At 44.4% G+C, this 19,886-nt stretch overlaps 2 protein-coding genes across 3 annotated transcripts; one reads left to right on the forward strand and one right to left on the reverse strand.

Moving 5' to 3' along the window:
- Window positions 1-427: 427 nt before the first annotated feature.
- LOC309537290 (phospholipase A2 inhibitor and Ly6/PLAUR domain-containing protein-like) lies at window positions 428-8,595 on the reverse strand. 2 transcript variants are annotated; one of them, XM_082232116.1, is made up of 6 exons: window positions 8,304-8,595; window positions 6,332-6,445; window positions 4,769-4,885; window positions 3,294-3,440; window positions 2,021-2,164; window positions 428-766 (listed from the first exon to the last, which is right to left on the reverse strand). In XM_082232116.1, the coding sequence occupies exons 2-6, from the start codon at window positions 6,390-6,392 to the stop codon at window positions 555-557; spliced, it is 681 nt and encodes a 226-aa protein (XP_082088242.1). In that variant the 5' UTR covers window positions 6,393-6,445; window positions 8,304-8,595; the 3' UTR covers window positions 428-554. The 2 variants fall into 2 exon arrangements, with proteins under 2 accessions (XP_082088242.1, XP_082088243.1); XM_082232117.1 differs by lacking the exon at window positions 4,769-4,885.
- A 2,584-nt stretch (window positions 8,596-11,179) lies between these two features.
- LOC309537318 (phospholipase A2 inhibitor gamma subunit B-like) lies at window positions 11,180-18,032 on the forward strand. Its single transcript, XM_082232168.1, has 6 exons — window positions 11,180-11,550; window positions 12,316-12,368; window positions 13,318-13,434; window positions 14,637-14,789; window positions 14,913-15,044; window positions 16,996-18,032. The coding sequence occupies exons 2-6, from the start codon at window positions 12,320-12,322 to the stop codon at window positions 17,139-17,141; spliced, it is 597 nt and encodes a 198-aa protein (XP_082088294.1). The 5' UTR covers window positions 11,180-11,550; window positions 12,316-12,319; the 3' UTR covers window positions 17,142-18,032.
- Window positions 18,033-19,886: the final 1,854 nt, after the last annotated feature.

Raw genomic sequence — 19,886 nt, forward strand, 5'->3', positions numbered from 1 at the left:
CTTAAAAAAGCTGGGTCAGCATGAGTCAGCGGCCTGCACCGGGTTATATATAGAGAGTGAGAAATGTTAGCTTGGGTTGGTTGGTTGGTTGGTTGGTTGGTTGGTTGGTTAGTGAAAGCTGGTAGTGTTGAGGTGTGTACAGTTGGTCAGTCGCTTTTGTAGAAAGACTTTTAATAATAAAAACAGAAAGTACTCTGCAAGGATATTTTTCTCGTGGACTCTTTTATGCCGACAAGGGTCCGAGGACCAGGCTGAGGCAACAAAGGGAGGTCAGAACCTTTTTTTTGCTTTTTACAAACATTGACATTTTATTTGTCACCTACCAGTATTATCAGCTGGTCGCTGCTTGATGACATCACTTGAGTGCCACCATGCTCTGCTACTGCTGGAGGTCATGGCGGAACATAAAAAAATAGACACTAGTGTATCTTGGGCAATTTGATCTCTTCATTCACTGTAAAGCCCAAGGCCTATAAATAACTAAAGGCCACAAAGCAAGTAAGGAAAGAGGAAGGGCTCAGGCAGGATCTCTTGGTCTTCGTGCCAGAAGAAAATCAAGGAAGGATCTTCACATGAAGAAGGCAGGCAAGAACTGGGAGAGAAAGTGCAAACAGCTCTGGAGTGCAGCCAACCTTTCCAGAGATGGTCTTCATGGGAAGGCAAGTGCCTTCTCCATGTACATGAATCCCAGCAAAAAATACCATCCCTTTTTTAAAATCATCGCAGACAACCTTGTTTACACAGCCCTTGATAGCCACTGGTGGTCCTGCGGAGGGAATAGAAGGAAAGGACAGTCAGCATTTAGGCTAGAAATTGAATCCATCTTAACTGGTTTCTGCTCCAGATTTTGAAGTTCCATATTTCTGAAATGGTGGCTAGGGAAATCCAGCCAGATGGGCAAGGTATAAATAGTTGTTGTTGTTTCCAAGGCAACTTGGAGAAAACGGGAGGAATCAGGTTGGATTCTGGAGTTTCAGAATTTTTCTGAGAGGGAAACTTAACTGCTAAATTTTATAATGAAGCTTCTAATTTCCCTCCTTCATTCTTTGGAAGTTATGAAATCATAGTGCATGCATAAAAGGATGACATGGTGCAATGACTGTATTTCATCATCGCACCATTTTGCAAATTAGACTTTTTTAAAAATTAAAAAGACTGGGGAAAATGGAACAAGATTCTCTTGGGTTAATTATCTCATGAAAAGCAAAATTCTATAAAGTAAGTCTACCCTAATTCATATGCTAGAAAAATGAATCCCAGTGGGAGACATATATTAACAGATTTTTCCCATGCTGTCATAGTAAGTCAGGTTTTCCCAGAATGAAAAAAATCCTTTTGTTGTTGTCTCCCCTCCTCATTCTCCTCGTCAACTTGCTATCCATCGTTCCTCTTCTGCCTCAGCTTTTAGCCTCCTTTCCTCCTCCAATCCTTGCCATTGCCTCCTCCTAACTATCATCATGGTGTCATTCACAGGGTTAGTGCCATCTGTCTGCAGCCATGTGAATTACACCTTGACAACAGTCTTATACAAATATATATATTCGAGTAAGTGTGTGTGTGTGTGTGTGTGTGTGTGTGTGTGTGTGATTGTGTACTTTACATAGTCAGATTAGAGTAAGTCATACTCAGAGTAAATCCACTGAAAACCAGTATGCATGTTTGTGTATGTGTTCCAATGAAGTTGGATGATGAGAAGTTCAGGGCAGCATAAGGGAGTACTTCGTCATACAGTCCCTAAACTGAACTATGAAGCTGAACAAGATGTGCTGATGGTTGCTAACTTGGAGAGCTTTAAAAGGGGGTTTGGACAGGAGGATGTGGCTGTCAATGGCTGCTAGTCATGATAGCTCTATTAACTTCTGTAACTGAATATCAGCTACTGCGGATCACAAGTGGGACAGAGCTATTGTACTCATGCACCCCTTGTAGGCTTCCTGTAGGCATCTGGTTCACCTCTGTGAATTCTGGAATGGCTGGGCCTCCAGTCCAATCCAGCAGAGCCATTTATGTGGTTACTTACCTGTCCTTGAAGTCCCAGACATGTCAAGGCAATAGTCCTGGTCTCCAGTACAATTGGCAATCACTTCTTCCTTGCATGTATACTTCTCCAGACCAAAGCAGGCTGGGCACTTTATTCCATTGAATGTAATGCTTATGCGTGGGACTGGGAGAAAGAAGAGACAGTCCAGATTTGGGAGGAAGGAAGAAGAGAGCTCTAAACACAAGGGTGGAAATCACAAATCCACCTTCTCCCATAGAGCTGAGTGGCTAGTAAGTGCAAGCCAGGTTTTCTCTAAGTCCACTAAGTTGTTACAATACAACAGCCTTTGGTTGCTTTGCCTTGATATTCTTGTAGTACTGGAGAATTCAGTGGGGAAAATGCTGATGTACCTATCGGAGCACTTTGATATGCAAAACCTGCACTTTTACAATTCCCATGTAATATCTATTTGCATTTGGGAAGAATGGTACCTTCCGTGCGGCAACACCTGCACTTTGGAAATCCCTGCCTTTGGGCATTCAGGCAGAGGCCCTCAATATTTTGCTCTTGATGCCTGCTCAAAACTTTCCTGCATTTGGAAAGTCTATCCAGACACCTGATTCATAGAATCATAGAACTATAGAGCTGGAAGGTACCCCAAGGATCATCTAGTCCAACCCCCTGCAATGCCAGTCATTTTAGACAATATTGAGTTGGGTGGACAATATTTTAGACCAGGGGTGTCAAACTCAAATTCATCGGGGGCCGCATCAGCAGTTTGGTCACTCTTGAAGGGCCGGTTGTATCTGTAGGACTATGTGTTCACTCTTTATTATCATAAATTATTGTCACTGCCGCTAGAGGGCAGACGTTCTCTGGCTTGTAGGCTGCCACGGATGCGCTGAAGAGGTGGCTTTCTTGTGTCAAAAAAAAAAGTGAGAATAAAAGGTGAAGGCTGGCGGCCGGCGGCGGCTACACGGGCCACACGACGAGGTCTGGCAGGCCAGATTCGGCCCGTGGGCCTTGTGTTTGACACCTGTGTTTTAGACAGTTGAGTATGGTCAGACTCAGTAGAAGACACCTTCCTATGGTCCTATGATTCAGTGACCAGCTCTTCAACAGTGCTCTCTGGGCCTTGTTAAAACAAACACACACAAGTAAGGAAGTGGCTCGGTGATAGAACCGACATCCATTTTGCAAATCACTCTTCCCCAGCCCAAGTAGAAAGCTGGTGTGTTTTTTTTAAAAAATGACACCGTAGAATGTGGAATGATAGAATGGGCAAAGACAAAGGGATACATCAGTGACTTACCATCAGGAAAGTAATGATTGCACTCATCTTCGTTGCAGCAGAAAAGCCTGCTTGATACAATTCCTGACTTGCCCACGTTAAATGTGGAAGGGCCTTTGTAGACGCAGTCGCTGGGGAGGAAGCAAAACTTGTGAATAGTCCTTGGTCCTGTTGGGATCAAGGAAGAGAAAGTTTTAATCAGAAGAGAGGTCCCTGGCATAAATGATTAGCCCTGTAATCCAAATTCTACTGACCTGGAGAGAAGATGTATGCTACATTTTGGAATATACCTTCAAAGCCATGGCTTCCGCCATAGAATCCTGGGAACTGTAGTTTGTTTAAGGATGCTGGGAATTGTTAAGAGACCCCTATCCCCACCACAGAACTACATGTCCCAGAGCGTCCTGGGAAGAGAGATTGATTGTTAAACCACTCTGAGAATTGCAGCTCTGTGAGAGGAATGTAAGTCCACAAACTGTTGTGAGTAAGGCAACAATGGCTGCAACAAGTAACTTGATCCAGTTTGGGGGGGGGCAGACAGAAAGGCAGTCTGGTCTTCCTCCTCCCTGATTCATTCTCTTTTAGTAACTGCTTTCTGGTAAAAGAGATCCCTTCCTTCCAGTCTTTACTTCCTTCCTACCCTTCTCCAAGTTCATTCATTGCGAGTTTCCATGTGCTGGTGTTAACTTCTTGGCTCCATCTTGGCAACAGGTAAAATCTTAACTCAATGTTTTTGGTTGCCACGAGTAATAAGCCTTATGTTTTCTTTATCCGTTCAACCAGCAGTCTTACCAGCCTATTTCTTTCTGCATACTGCTGTAATATATTTACCAAACTCCAGCATTTGTTGTTTAGTCGTTTAGTCGTGTCCGACTCTTCGTGACCCCATGGACCAGAGCACCACAAACTCCAGCATAAGCACCCTCAATCAGCAATAGTTCCCAGGATTCTTTGAGAGAAACCAGGATGATTGAAAGTGGCATCATGGTGCTTTTATTGTATGGTGTGGATGTTGACCCAAGTCCCATTCACCCCATACATGTAAAGAACTATGAAAAACTCTGAACAGTCAAAGAATTCTGGGAGCTGTTGTATGTTAAGGCTGAGAGCTGTTGGGAGACACACACACCCTTTTCCTTCACAGAGCTACAATTCCCAAAGTTACCTATGAAGAAGGTTTGACTGTTAAACGACTCTGGAAATTGTAGCTTTGTGAAGGGAATAGGAGACTCCTAACAACACTCTCAGCCCCTTTGACAAACTCAAAGCTCCCAGAATTCTCGGAGGAAACTGACAGTTTAAAGTGGTTCTCATAGCATGTATGGTGTTCATGTGGCCTCGGTAAACTCAATATGGTTGACTTCTGAGTAAATCGGCTTGGGCCTGGTCAGTAAGACCACCCAGTCCATGGAAAAGAAAACTATAACCTTGCCTCATTCCTGCCATCCACCCTATTTGCTGGAACCTGTGGGTGTGTGACATCTTATGAAACTCACCTGTTGTGTTCACGGTATGTGCTGTGCCACATTTGATGAGCCCACGAGGGCAAACGATCTTACTGCCACTACAACTGTCCCCAGCAGCTGAACATGACTCACATGGCAGACATCCCCCTAAAGCAGGAGCAAGTAAAAGCAGACAAACGGCATATTCACTGTGGCCAGGACCCCTGGAGGCCATCTTTTAACCCTAAGAGCCAACACAATACTCATTGGATGGGTGGGTGGTAGAGGACTCCAACTCCCAACATTCCTGACTATTCCTTGTGCTTACTGAGACTGATGGGAGTTGGAGTCTAAAAAACACCAGGAGAGTCCTGGGCTCCCCATCCTTGCTGTAAGTAAGCCTTTCTCAAACTTGGGTCCCCATATGTTGTTGGACAACAACTCCCATCATCCCTAGCTCCCAGGACCAGTGGTCAGGAATGATGGGAGTTGTAATCCAACAAGATCTGGGCAACCAAGTTTGAGAAAGGCTGCTGTAAGTGAAAACCCAAGTAAGAGCTGGAAGAAAGGCATTCCATTCTCACAATTGTCTACCTGATACAAGCACAAGTCACCAACCTACCAATTGTAGTTTTAAGCTACAATTCCCATCAGCCCCAGGCAGCACCTTTTGTGTCATGTTGGACAGGGATGGAGAACTGGATCTTGCTAGTGGGCCAGATCCTTACCTTCCCCACTGCCCATGAAACAATTTTGACAGGCGGTGAGGCTGCCTACCTGTCAGTCATCTGCCATCATTATGTTGTCGGGCAACACCGTCAAAGGAAATAGCTCTTCAGCAGCCCTCTTTGCTGCATCTTTACCTACCCTACAGCCAATGAGCTATATGGGGCAGGTGAAGATGACCTCATAGGCCAACGGAGAGTCCTGCTAAACCTAATTAGAAAGTCCATGTGCTGCTGGTTACCCACCATTGGTTTAGAAGTTGTATATATTTCTTTTGACTTATTTAATCAAGAACATATAATTCAATTACATAGTAATCTAAAGAAATAAAAAAGAAAACTATGCAGCTAATGCAACTGAATGAAAATCAGACACACAGATAATTTTAAAAACACCAGTTGAGGTAATTTCGTTCACAATTCCTATGATAAGTAACAATAATTATTGTTGTTGGGTGGGGGGGTAAGATCATTTTTATTTATTTATTTATTTATAAAAATGAGGAAGGACCTTGTCCTTGAGGTTTTAGGATATTCTCATTTGAAGCAGAAAATTGCTTTTTAAAGAAATCAAAGAAAAAGTCAAATATAGCCATCATGGCTAAGGAGCCGTCAGTAGCCTTGCCCTCAGATTTGGAACACATTTTGTTTAGCACAAGGAAGTTTTCAGAATGTTAATATGCATTAATTTGAATCCCTGGAAGATCCATGATTTAGAGATAGATCTGTTGTTACAGCATGAGACTCATAACCTCAGGGTCGTGGTTTTGAGCCCCACCTTGGGCAAAAGAACCCTGGATTTCAGGGAGCTAGACTAGATGATCCCTGTGGTCCCTTCCAATGCTACAATTCTATGATTCTAATAACACCAGCTTCCACCTGCGCTTACCTTTCCTTGTCAGGAATAGTAGCATTCCTGCATGAAACCAGCAGAGGGCAAAAACATGCATCAGAGAAGCCCAGTTCCCTAGGTGAGTCTCTGGGAGCTTGTGGGATCACAGCGCTGCAAGAGAGGTCAGGCATGGCTCACCTTTTAAGGAGTAAAGGCAAGGTACACAGAGATGCGTGCCAGCGATAAATCGCTTTGGCTCCCTCTGCAATTTAGTGGGGAGGGAGTAGATATGGAGAAACGGAAGCCATGGACTCAAAATTCAGTCTGACTTACTTTGACCTAGAGCTGGGCTGATATTAAAATGTCAGCTTTGCAGCCAGGTTCTCAGATTGTGTGGCTGCTGCCACTCTCTCAACAAACACTCCACTTCTGTCAATGATTAAAGGAGGCACACGTGCTTGAAATTACCAGCACCTGATCACTACAGCCCACCACAGTGGACCACCCCTCCACTGGCACTTTAAATTATGCCATAATGAATTGGCTAGCCTTTTTAACCAATGAACAGCCATGTCATGCTAAATTCCATTCATGCCAGTCGTTGTCGTATGACACAATGATAACCCTCATTGAAGAACAACCCTACCTCTCCCCTCTGCTTTTCCCACACATGCATGCTTCTGTTTACCCATTAAAACAGTTGGGAAGAATCATATAGCAGTATACTGCCTCAAATTTTGTAAATTTACTCCCACCATTTCTGGGTTGGGTTGATAATAATAATAATAATAATAATAATAATAATAATAATAATAATAATAATACCCCACCCATCTGGCTGGGTTTCCCCAGCCACTCTGGGCGGCTTCCAACAAAACACTAAAATACAATAACCTATTAAACATTAAAAGCTTCCCTAAACAGGGCTGCCTTTAGATGTCTTCTAAAAGTTTGGTAGTTATTTTTCTTTTTGACATCTGGTGGGAAGGCGTTCCACAGGGCGGGTGCCACTACCGAGAAGGCCCTCTGCCTGGTTCCCTGTAACTTGGCTTCTCGCAGCGAGGGAACCGCCAGAAGGCCCTCGGTGCTGGACCTCAGTGTCCGGGCAGAACAATGGAGGTGGGGACGCTCCTTCAGGTATACTGGACCGAGGCCGTTTAGGGCTTTAAAGGTCAGCACCAACACTTTGAATTGTGCTCAGAAACGTACTGGGAGTCAGTGTAGGTTTTTCAAGACCGGTGTTATATGGTCTCAGCTGCCGCTCCCAGTCAGCAGTCTAGCTGCCGCATTTTGGATTAGTTGTAGTTTCCGGGTCACCTTCAAAGGTAGCCCCACATAGAGCGCATTGCAGTAGTCCAAGCGGGAGATAACCAGAGCATGCACCACTTGGTGAGACAGTCCGCGGGCAGGTAGGGTCTCAGCTGGCATACCAGATGGAGCTGATAAACAGCTGGACACAGAATTGGCCTGTGCCTCCATGGACAGCTGCGAGTCCAGAATGACTCCCAGGTTGTGAACCTGATCCTTCAGGGGCGCAGTTACCTCATAGGATTGCAAATGGATATTTTTTTCTGAAAGCAATTAACATGGAACTGAGCAAGTGTCCACTACATTTCTTTGTTGTTTTTGATGCAAATAACACACAACACAGTACACATTTACTGGCATTGCCCCCTCGTTTCATCCCCTCCAACCTCTTTGCCTCCCCATCTTTTCCTTCAAGAAGTGTGCTGTGCAGTGCCAGATTTACATACGTATAAGCTAAACAAGCTATAGCTTAGGGCCCCAAGAGAGTGGGGCCCCAAAAAAATTAAAGAGGAAAAAAAAGTAGATGTATTATTCACTATTGTATTTCACTATTAATATACTTTGTTGTTGACAAAGGACAGATGGACATATAAAGGGCTCCATTACCTTCAGTAGCTTAGGGCCTCATCAAACCTAAATCCGATCCTGGTGCTGTGTTCAGCCTTGAGTCCAGTTAGGGGAAAAGGTGGGGTATAAATGAATAAAGAAGGTTTATTTTTACCATATCCAAAGTGCCCGGATATTTAGCTCCTCCTTTCTCCATCGCTGGGCTTGGGAAGGACTATGTATGCGAGCATCATTCAGGTGAGCACTAAGGAAGCCGACGGAAGGACGAGCCCCTCTACAAATCTCAAGCGAGATAAGCAGGCACACATAGCCCTGAAAAGTGGTGGCAGCTGAGTGGGCTGAGCTTGGCCAAATAGCACATGGGGCCAGAGGCAGCAGAAGTCCTCAGCAGGTGTGCTTTAGCATCCGCATGCCAGTAGTGGCTGTCACTCCTAAGCACTCCTAAGCTTCTGTTGAAAAAAGCTGATGAGCATGAACTCCTATTCTGATGTGATGCCCTCTATTGTGATGCCCTCTCTCTGGTGAGCCAGTCGGCTGGTTGTTTGGAGATGCATTAGGTGCAAGCTGGCTTTGGTTTTGGGGCCTTGGGCATGATGCCTGCAGTAGACCCCCTTTCTTAGAGTGACTTCTCCTGCTCGCTGTTGCTCCTACTGCTGTTGCCCTCCTCCTGACAGCCAAAATTACAGAGCTAGTCATGGCATGGGGGTATAGCAGAGAAGTAGTGGCTGTTGTGATGGGACAGAGCTGCCTTGATACCCTCTCAGGTTTACCCAGTGGTGAAGCTGCATGCTCCGGCACTGGGAGTGGAGAGTAGGCGGGGACATGACACGTGTCCCGGGCAAGTGGCACATTGCCTGCAGGGGTGTGGCATGTGTCCCGGAGGCGTGGCATGCCACACACAGGGGTGTGGTTCCAGGGGCATGGCATGTCACCCACAGGGGCATGGCATGAATCCGGGAGCATGGCGCCCAGCGCGGTGGGGGTTATGCAGCGTGTGTCTGGGTGGGTGGCTGCAATGGTACCCCCATTCCCAATGGTGCCAGAGGCAGTGCACTCCACCTGCCCCGCCCCCCATTCCTCCGCCAGTGGGTTCACCTAGATGGGGCTGTGGCCAGGTTGGGTGATGTTGAGATCGGGGCTGTGCAGAAACACCTGTAGTGCCACCCTAGTGCTTCTGCCAGTGTGTCCATCATGCAGCCCTGACACATTATTCATTCATTATGGAACTTATTAAATGCCTATTAAAAACTATCTGATCATTGCTTGGACTATGCTGAATCATATTATTCTGAGACTCTTGTAAAAAAAGTGCTGACTACATAAACCCATGATGAATGCACCCTTCCTCCTTGAGTGAGGTTATCGGGGCCGCTGACACCTATCAGGAATTAATAGTACAAACAAATTAGGAAATGCACAATAAAGCTATGCAACTGCAGCAGCATCACAGGTGTTCAGGCGTTTGCCTCTCCTCTGTGAGGGAGGAAGTATGATTGGTGCTCACTGGTTGTGCCTCCTTTGCTGCATCATAATTGGCTCAACTCCACCTTATCAGCACCGGGGTGAAGGTTTCTAAGCAGAAGGTGTGTTCTATAGACATAGGCCCCACCACACATCATTTGGAACCCTCACCGTGCAAAGTTCTAAATGATATCAGGAATGCCCTTGTGGAGAACAGGATCTGTCCTTCAGACCTTCCAAAGTCCAGTGAATGTCTCCATTATTATTTTTTTATTAGCTTTTGTTTGGTTGTTGACAGGGAAGGAAAGATTATTATAGTAGGAATTCCCCTCTTTTGCATATATTTGCCTTCTGACTTAGATTCTGAACAGGCACCTACAGAATAATAAGAGATTCCAACATTTTGGGTTACAGTCCACCACGCTCTACTCAGAGTAGAACAGTTGAAATTAATATTACCATTAATTTCAGTGGGTTTAGTTTGAATAGGTCTAATGTTAGATGCAACCTATTGCGTTCCACTATAGTAAACGTAGGTAGTAAATGAGATCTTCTCTTGCAGAAGCAGACACCAAAAACATCTTTATATACCATCTTGAATTATTTCTCTTTGCTGGTGACTTTTTGAGGCAACTCCAGTCCAGAAAGTTCCAGACATATTCTCTCCCTCCCTCCCTCCCTCCCTCCCTCCCTCCCTCTCTCTCTCTCTCTCTCTCTCTCTGTGTGTGTGTGTGTGTGTGTAATGGTGAAGAAAATAGTAATCACTCTCTGAAGAATGTGCCTTGAACAAAGGTACAGAAGAAAATGAGAATTTAGATGTTTGTGGGATTATTCAATTAGGTAAAAGCAGTGCTTTTTCTGGGGGGATGCAGGGGTGCGCATACCCCTAAACATTTTGTGAATCTTTGTACTTTTGTCCATTTGCTGTATTTATTTTCCCCAATTTGAACTATAAAATGGTGGTTTTCTTGAGTCAAAATGAGAGTACCCCTCAATATTTTTTTAGGAAAAAAAAGCACTGGGTAAAAAAGGTAAAGGACCCCTGGACAGTTAAGTCCACTCAAAGGAGACTATAGGGTTGCGGCGCTCATCTCACTTTCAGACCAAGGGAGCCAGCATTTGCCCACAGACAGCTTTCCGGATCATGTGGCAGCATGACTAAACTGCTTCTGGCCCAATGGGACACTGTGATGAAAACCAGAGCGCACAGAAACACAGTATACTTTCCCACTTCGTGCTTTCAAACTGCTTGCCTTGCTTTCAGACTGCTAGGTCGGCAGGAGCTGGGACAGAGAAACAGGAACTCACCCCGCTGTGGGGATTTGAACTGCTGACCTTCTGATCAGCAAGCCCAAGAGGCTCAGTGGTTTAGACCACAGCGCCACCCGTGTCCCTTTATTCATTCAGTTACAGAGCGGGAGGACATGGATTTTGATAAGTGATGGCAAATCCAAGTGACCTTACTATGCAGAACATAGCAACCAGTGACTGTAGGGCTGAGAGAGCAAAAATTGGCTCCAAGGCCTTCTCTAACTCAGGTCTTCCTTCATGTGCAAGATTTTTTTAAAAAAACCAAAGTAAAAATTTAAATATTTATTTAACTGTTTTATGTTTGGTCCTTATCTTCTGTGCCATTGAATTGCTACAGTGTTTCAGCCGCTGTGCACAATGAGGCTTTGCTAGCGCACCCAAAATCAGAGTCAGGAGACAGAATTGTGAAATAGCTAACTTGTTCTTTGTTCAGACTTGGGTGGTATGTTGTTGGCGAGAGAATGGGGGAAATCAAATTGCTATTGATATAAATGATAAGCTAATCTTTCTTTTGCGTCATGCTAATGTCGTCGTCTTCTATTTAAGCCTGGCCATGCTTGAGCAAATGCTTCACAAGTGAAATTTGGTAACCAGGAAAAGACATAACCGCCTGGTTTGCAGTCCTTGTGGTAAGTCACATATGCCATCCACTTTGGAGCTCCAGACCTGAGCACATTCAGGTTGCATCCACACCATCCATCTAAAGCACTGTGATGCCCCTTTAAGCAGTCTTGGGTCCCCCAAAGACTCCTTATTAAGTGTGCTGAGAGTTGTTGGGGAAACCCTATTCCTACACCAGAGCTCTAATTGCCAAGGTGGTTGAGCAATCCGGCCCTCTTCACATGGGTTTCTGAGAAGGGTAGTTTTATGGTCAGAGCAAAGAGATGGGTTGGGTTGGTGTCAATGGGTTGGTGGAGTTCTAGGAAAGTAGCCCACCCCAAGGAACATACACAACACAGATCTACATGGGGGTGGAGGATCCTGAATAAACAGGAGGCGAGTCCTATAGTCTCTCTGTCTTGATTTTTAACCCTTCCCTCCTTGTTTTGGCTTATAAATAAGTCTGGGATAAAACAAGCTTTTTCCTGAGATGGGCAGGGAGCTTTCCAACACCCGCAATATGTGTTTGGCTCATCCCCACACAAGATCCATGTGCCGCCCCGTGAATTTCTAACAGAACTCAGAGGGGAGGGGCATTTGTGTTGATGGAGCCCAGACCCCAGCAGGAAGTGGCAGACATCTCATTGTACTGAGAGAGTTGTTTTTTAAAAAAAAAAATCATACATGCTTCCTCTCGTGATTTATTTATTTATTGCAAACAGCAGGCTAAAATAATTGCTTCACAAAAAATTGAAACTTTTTGGGCTCATTCCCACTGCGCACTTCTTCCCCAGCGCCATGTCGGTTCCCTTGGGACTTCTTCTCTTCTCTGTGCTTCTAACCCCAGGTAAGCAGTCGTAATCTTCTAAAGCTGGTGTGTGTTGCAGTGGAATGCTTGGGAGTAAGCTATTCAGTCTCTTATGCTTAAGCCAAGAAATTGTCTCTTCGACGATATTCAGCACTAGTAGATGCATCAATGGCACGAGACAACCGAAGAACCTCAGAAAACTGTGCTCAGGGAGTGTGCTATCCGCCAATCCCAACATCGGCCCCACCAGGGGCGAAACAGCAGCCTCTCAACTGTATGGACTGCTAGGGCGAAACGGGGATATAATAATAATAATAATAATAATAATAATAATAATAATAATAATAATAATAATAATAATAATTTGTTATTTATACCCCGCCCATCTGGCTGAGTTTCCCCAGCCACTCTGGGCGGCACCCTATCTTCTTTATAACTCCATATGCTGATTCATCAGCACCTTAAAGCCACTGGGAACAACGTTGAACTCACCTTTTTCTTGAATTTTCTTGAATTTATTTAAAAACAAGAAAAAATGAAAAACTGAGTCAAGAATTTGTAAGACTCTAGTGAAATCAGATATTGCAAGTTCACTTTATTTTATGTAGCTTGGAAGTTTTCACAGCACTTTGCAAGTACCGTAATTGTCTCTTTCTCACATATTTGATAAATGATGTAAAATTATTCTTGAACAACTGTGTGAATATTTCTCGCCATCGTGCTGCACGAGTTGTACTATCTAACTCCAGGTAAGCAGTAGTAATCTTCTAGGGGTGGTGGATGATCCAAGTTGGAAATTTTGGAAGAGTTGACTGGGATTGGAAACCACTGTATCTCCTTCATTCTTGTTGAACATTGCATTACATTGGGGAAGGCATAGAACGGTGCTGCACTTGACCAACTTTTCTGGGATCCAGTGGACAGGTAACGTAGGGAGATGTCTGTGCATGGACCCTTCTAAAGAAATCTTTTGTCTTCCCATCCACAGGTGACTCATTAGAGTGTGAAACCTGCCTAGGGTTAGATGGCAACTGTAATGGCACTATGGAGCGTTGTAGTGCTCATGAAGACACCTGCTCTGTCGCTTTTGTGGAAGCTACAGTAGGTGAGTGAGAAGGACCTCTGCCTCTTGCAAAAGGTCTATCAAGATGCCTTATTGAGAGTCAGGCCATCCATCCATTTACCTGCAATAGTGACTGCTTAGACTCCACATGCACTGGACTACAACTCCCATTATCCTCCACCATTGGCAACGCTGACTTGTGATGATGGAGATTATAGTCTAAAGCAGGCACGTCCAACTCCCAAGAGACTGCGATCTACTCACAGATCGTAATTGACCTGTTAGACATGCCAGGTTTAAAACATCTGAAGCACACTGCCTCTAGGTTTCCAAGCAGAAAGCTATATTTCCCAGCCTCTTGCTACCTGAGGTACCTTAACTCTGAGATGAGGGATTGGTGACCTTCCAGATGTTTGGAGAGCCAGTGTGGTGTAGTGGTTAAGAGCGATAGTCTTGTAATCTAGGGAACCGGGTTCGCGTCTCCGCTCCTCCACATGCAGCTGCTGGGTGACCTTGGGCTAGTCACACTTCTCTGAAGTCTCTCAGCCCCACTCACCTCACAAAGTGTTTGTTGTGGGGGAGGAAGGGAAAGGAGAATGTTAGCCGCTTTGAGACTCCTTCGGGTAGTGATAAAGCGGGATATCAAATCCAAACTACTACTACTACTACTACTACTACTACTACTACTATTCTTCTTCTTCTTCTTCTTCTTCTTCTTCTTCTTCTTCTTCTTCTTCTTCTTCTTCTTCTTCTTCTTTTATGGAACAGATTTTTTATTATTATTTTGGCAGAGTAATGATAATAAATAAATAAAAATAAAAATCTGCACTCCACCACCGAGACCATTCCATTATAACTATCCAGCCTCCCAAAATTTCAACACCTCTTGTGATGGTTTGACCCCTTTCCGTATCTCCTCAAAATCATTTCTCCTGCATATTCCGCATTTTACCTCAATGGTACATGTTAATGTATCATTAATAGCTATACCTCACACCTCTTTATAACATTCTTCTATTTTATCTTCTGCTTGCCCCTTCCACTTCCTAGCTATAATAATTTGTGCAGCTGTCAATAAATGTGTGAGCAAGTCCTTCATAGCTTGTGAACTTTCCACCCCATCATAACCTCCAGATGTTTCTTACCCTTCACTGTGCTCGCTAGGGCTGATGGGAGTTGGTAGCCCAGCCAACCCCATGTTGTGGAAGGCTGGCTTAAATACTTACCTTATGCCTTCTCTGCAGCTGAAGTAACAAGTCAGGAAATAATAAAAGGCTGTCTATCCACTCACGCCTGTGGACTCGCACCATTTTATCTGAATTTGGGCAAGATGTTTATTGCCAGAGGAAAGGCTGTCTGCTGTAAGGGGGATAACTGTGCATCTCTTTCTCCTCAAGGTAGGTATAGTTTTGCTCCCATCCTCTTTTCCTGCTCTGTGCCCCAGGGGCCAGGTTGTGCCACAGTGTGCGTACGAGTACAATTCTTCCCCTTTTCTTATACTGCGTCTTTGCTTTTTTCAGTGCCCCCAATAAACAACACGGCCAATGGGAAAAAATGCCCAGCCTGCTTGTCTCTAATGGGCCCCTGCTCTTCAGAGCTGGCAGAATGTACAGGCGCAGAGGACTACTGCCTGGATGGAATCCTCAAAAGTGGTAATTCTGATTTGATATGCTCTTCTGATTTTGAAAAGTAATTGGTCTAGCAGCCAATTCTGTCCCATTTTAAGTCAGAGGGATCTGTTCCATCCTGCTCTGTCCAGTTGTCTGCATTTTAAATCCATTTCAGGTTCACTTTCTACATGAAATGTGCACCTTTTGTGTGCAGAGTTGTAGCCGATGTTAATGGTAGCCATTACGTCCAAGACATTTTGGCACGCACCTGAAACGAACCGCAGAATGGCATTTGCCTCCCTACCAAGGAATAAGATGCGAGTGATGATCTACATCAGGAATAAGTGGGCAATAAAGCTCTGCATGGGGATCTGATACCCCTGTGAATTCTTGCCCACCTGAGGTGGTCACCTCACCTTGCCCCATGTGTGGGCCGGCCCTGAGCATAGCATAGACTAATTGAAATTAATGGGTATGGCTAAAGTGTACAGTGGTGCCTCGCAAGACTAAATTAATCCGTTTCGTGAGTCTCTTCGTCTAGCGGTTTTTTCGTCTTGCGAAGCAACCCTATTAGCGGCTTAGCGGATTAGCGCTATTAGCGGTTTAGCGGCTATTAAAGGCTTAGCGGCTTAGTGGCTAAAAGGCTATTAGTGGCTTAGCGGCTTAGAAAAAGGGGGGGAGCGAAAAAAATCACAAGACTCGCAAGACTTTTTTGTTTTGCGAAGCAAGCCCATAGGGAAATTCGTCTTGCGAAGCGCATCGAAAAACGGAAAACCCTTTCGTCTAGCGGGTTTTTTTGTCTTGCGAGGCATTCGTCTTGCGGGGCACCACTGTACTCTGAGTAGAATTCACTTGGAAACAACACATGCTTTTCAATGAATTTACCCGTAAGAAGCACATTTTGTGCATGCTTTCTTCACATTTAAATCACCTTACAAAACCCAGAGAAGGGCCCAATCCGTCGGGGAGATGCATTCTAACTGAAATCTAAGTCTAGGTGCAGCAGTTTGCGTGGCTCTATTATGAAAAGTGGACCAAATGAATTTCTCTCCTACCACTGATTTTGTGGTTCTTTCTCCTGGCATGATAACTGATTTTACCTGCAGTCATTGCCAGCTTCAACATTGTGGGAAATGAAAATGGTGGCTCACGGACCCGATACCGGGGTGTCACCATTACAATTAGGACCCCAATGACTTCTTGAGCACCTCTCCTGACAGGAACTTAGCTGAAAGCTCGGGTCTTCTGAGACCTTTCTCCAGGTCACACCTCTGAGAGAAGCTTGGAGGTGGCAATAGGGGAAAAGAGCCTTTTCTGGCTGAGAAATGCTCTCTGTCGCAAGGTCTACCCTGTCCCTTTCTTGGCACCTTTTCGGTGCCAGGTAAAAACTTACATTTCCCCAAACTTTTGATGGACTGAGCTGATGTAGTTTTATTCCTAGTATGTTGCAAAATGTTTGATGCTCTTATGGGTGCTGTTTTCCATTTTATGGTACAACATAACAGTTTTTCAAGCTTTAGAACATCTTGTAAGTAGCTTGAGGAGCTGCAGGTGCAAGCAACTAAAATGCCTCATCATCATCATCTCCACAGATGGGGATAATAATGGACAAATGTCATATCAGGAACATTGCAGACTTGACAGCCCTTCAAAGAGGACACCTTAAAAAGTGGGCTGCTTCTGATAGCCCTTCTAATAGAGGACATTCCTACATGGCCAACCTACATAAATGCCAACATTGGGGTCATTGCAGCAACATCCCCATCAATGCTAGTCCTTCTCAGAGGAGGTCTTTTTTTGCCAGTGTTGAGGAAAATCTAATCAATAATAACAATTTCACAATGTGTGTTGTCCTTTTGTTCTTTTTTGCTTTGCTTTTTCTTTATTTTTCTAGTCACCTTGACCCATGGCAATGGTGGGAGACAAATAAACTTATTTGTGATGGTGATTACTGGGAAGAGTGGATCCCTGATCTCCCATATTTGCTTTTCAGCTCCAGGATGGTCTGACTTCATCATAAGAGGTTGTACTACCAAGTCTTACTGTGCTACTTTAGAAAAAAAATTTGGCCCAGCCAACATTTTTGGATCTGTAGTTGGTAAATGTGAACCAGCAGATAAGGCACCTCCATCATTATGAGTTTCCCTGTCATGGCTTCTGCTGGTGAAGATCTTCTGGTGATGAAGACCTTCCTGTGACTCAGTCCTGAGAAAGACCTTCCTTTTAATGTCCTTCTTTACTTTCAATTTGTCATTTTCCAGAGGGATTTGTATTCCTAGTTGTTCTACTGAATTAGGAAGAAATTCTACTGAATTAGAAATCATCTTTTAAAAAGAAATAATGAAGTTCTGTAGTGAAGATTGGTTGGCTGAGGAGCAGGAAACCTTTTCAGCCTGAGGGATGCATTCCCTCATGTTGACCTTCTGAGGGCCAACAGCAAAAGTTTGTGGAACAACGACTTCTTCCTGTGTAGCCAATGAAACAGAGGACTTCTGCAAACAGAAGGCTGTCCTCTAGCCAGGAATGGCGTGTCCTGTTTTGCCACTTGAGGTGAAACGGAAATGTACCACCCTTCCCTGCTGCTGCCCCACTCTCCCACTGAGGTTTCCCTTCCCTGTGTTCCATGGCAGCACTTATGAACCACTGCCAGCAGCACCGGCTTCCAGAGAGAGCTCATGAGATCTCACCAAAATCTCAGTGGGTGACGTCCTGCGAGATCTCTCCAGAAACTGGTACTGCTGCCAGTGCCACTTCTCCATGGGTGATGACGGCTGTGGGCTGCCGCTGCACAAGGCGATTACCTCATCTTGCTTCATGGGTGGGGCCACCTGACAGCCCACTCAAATAGAGGACTATTTTTACAAGGTGCACATGTGAACCCATTTATGTGCCTACTACATGTAGAGACCTGATGTCTTCCACTATTGAGAGGAGCTGTACCTTCTGCATAGATTCAGGATGTGCATTCATTAAAAATGCCTTTATACATTTGACCTTTATGCCTAATAAAGAACTTCACACAGCAGAAAATGGACAAAGATTCCTTTATTACATTGAATTTGTCTAATCCTCTTTTAAGGCCATCTAGGTTGGTGGCCATCACTGTGGCAAGAAGTTCCACAGCTTAATGTGATGCTTAAAGACGTACTTTATTTTCTCTGTCCTGAATCTTCCAACATTCGTTGCCGTTGGATGACCATGAATTGTAGAGTTACGAGAGAGGGAGAGAAACATTTCTCTATCTGATTTCTTCATGCCATGCATAATTCTACAAACTTCTATCATGTGGCCTCTTACTCACATTATATCTAAACTAAGTCTTAACTAAGTACTACAGCATTCCCACCTCCTCAGTCTATCCCCTTGTCCCCTCGTCCAGTTTGATTGCCATTTTCCGAATTTTTTCAAAGTCTACAATATCCTCTCTCTCTTTAGGTGAGGCAACCACAACTGCATACAGTACAGTGATACCTCAGGTTAAGAACTTAATTCTTCCGGAGGTCCGTTCTTAACCTGAAACTGTTCTTAACCTGAGGTACCACTTTAGCTAATGGGGCCTCCCACTGCCGCTGCACTGCCACTGCATGATTTCTGTTCTCATCCTGAAGCAAAGTTCTTAACCCGAGGTACTATTTTTGGGTTAGCAGAGTCTGTAACCTGAAGTGTCTGTAACCCGAGGTACCACTGTATCTGAAATTTGAATGAAGGCATTTCAGACCCCTTAAATGTATTTGTGAAATTAAGATATTTTGCCCCATCGTTCATCACATTACATTTGTTTACGCCGAATTTCATTTGCCAGAGTTGGAAGGGACTGTGAGGGTCATCTAGTCCTACCCCTGCAATGCAGTAATCTTTTGCCATTTTACTACTATTTGGATAAGTCCTTTTGGAGCACTTCGCAATCTTGGCCACCTGACTGCTCACTCTTAACTCCATGTTGTTTATGAACAAGTTAAAAAGCACAGGTCTTAATACCTATCTCCCCCAAACCTATATCCTAAACTCCACTTTCTACAAATTTCCCTCTTTCCATCAAGAACCACAGTTCCTGGGCAGGTTGAACTGTACCCAGGCCTCCAGTTGTCTAGGGTTTTAAAGGTAAGCATCACAAACACTTTGAATTGTGTTCCAACACAGAAGAAGAGATAATAGGAGAAGGCATACAGGGATTGCATCCTCCCTGCCCCCCTCTTTTCTTGGCCCAATGGCAGAAGAGCGGGCTGGAGTGATATTCCTCCAACATTGTACAGCTTGACAGAGGAGCAGTCTGCTTGCGTCCAGCACAGTCACTGATGAGATACATGATGTGATTCTAATGTGATTTTGGTTTTCATCTTTTTGTAGCATGGGAAGGTTTTATATGTGTCTGTCTGTCTGTCTGTCTGTCTCTCTAGATCTGGATACAAATCCAGATCTAGATATTGTTCTTGCTATATTATCATTGAACACTGTTAGTATTATGCATGTTTCCCGTGCCAGCTGATCTTACGTGGAAGGACGTGTGGATCCAGATTTAGCCTCCATAGCCACTTACGGACACACCGTTAGACAATCTTACTTGGCAATGAGTGATTGCCGAAGAAGAAAGAAGATCTTACGAAAATTTTGTATTTTAAATCTTTGAAGTCACTCTAATACTTTTTTTTAAAAAGTGATAACTACATTTAATAAATGGTAAATGTACTCTTCCTCCTTGAATGAGATCACCAGGGCAGCTGACATCCACCATGAAGCTGTAGGACAAATGAAACAGTAAATTAACAAAAAGGCAATCAAATTCCAGTGTCCCTACTGTATACCGAAGCTCTGTTCAGGCTTTTGCTTCTCATCTGTGAGAAAAAAGGTATGGTTGGTGCTCACTGACTGACTTTGCCTCCTTTG

The sequence above is a fragment of the Podarcis vaucheri genome (genome assembly GCF_965113315.1).
Source record: "Podarcis vaucheri genome assembly, chromosome: 7".
NCBI lineage: Eukaryota > Metazoa > Chordata > Lepidosauria > Squamata > Lacertidae > Podarcis > Podarcis vaucheri.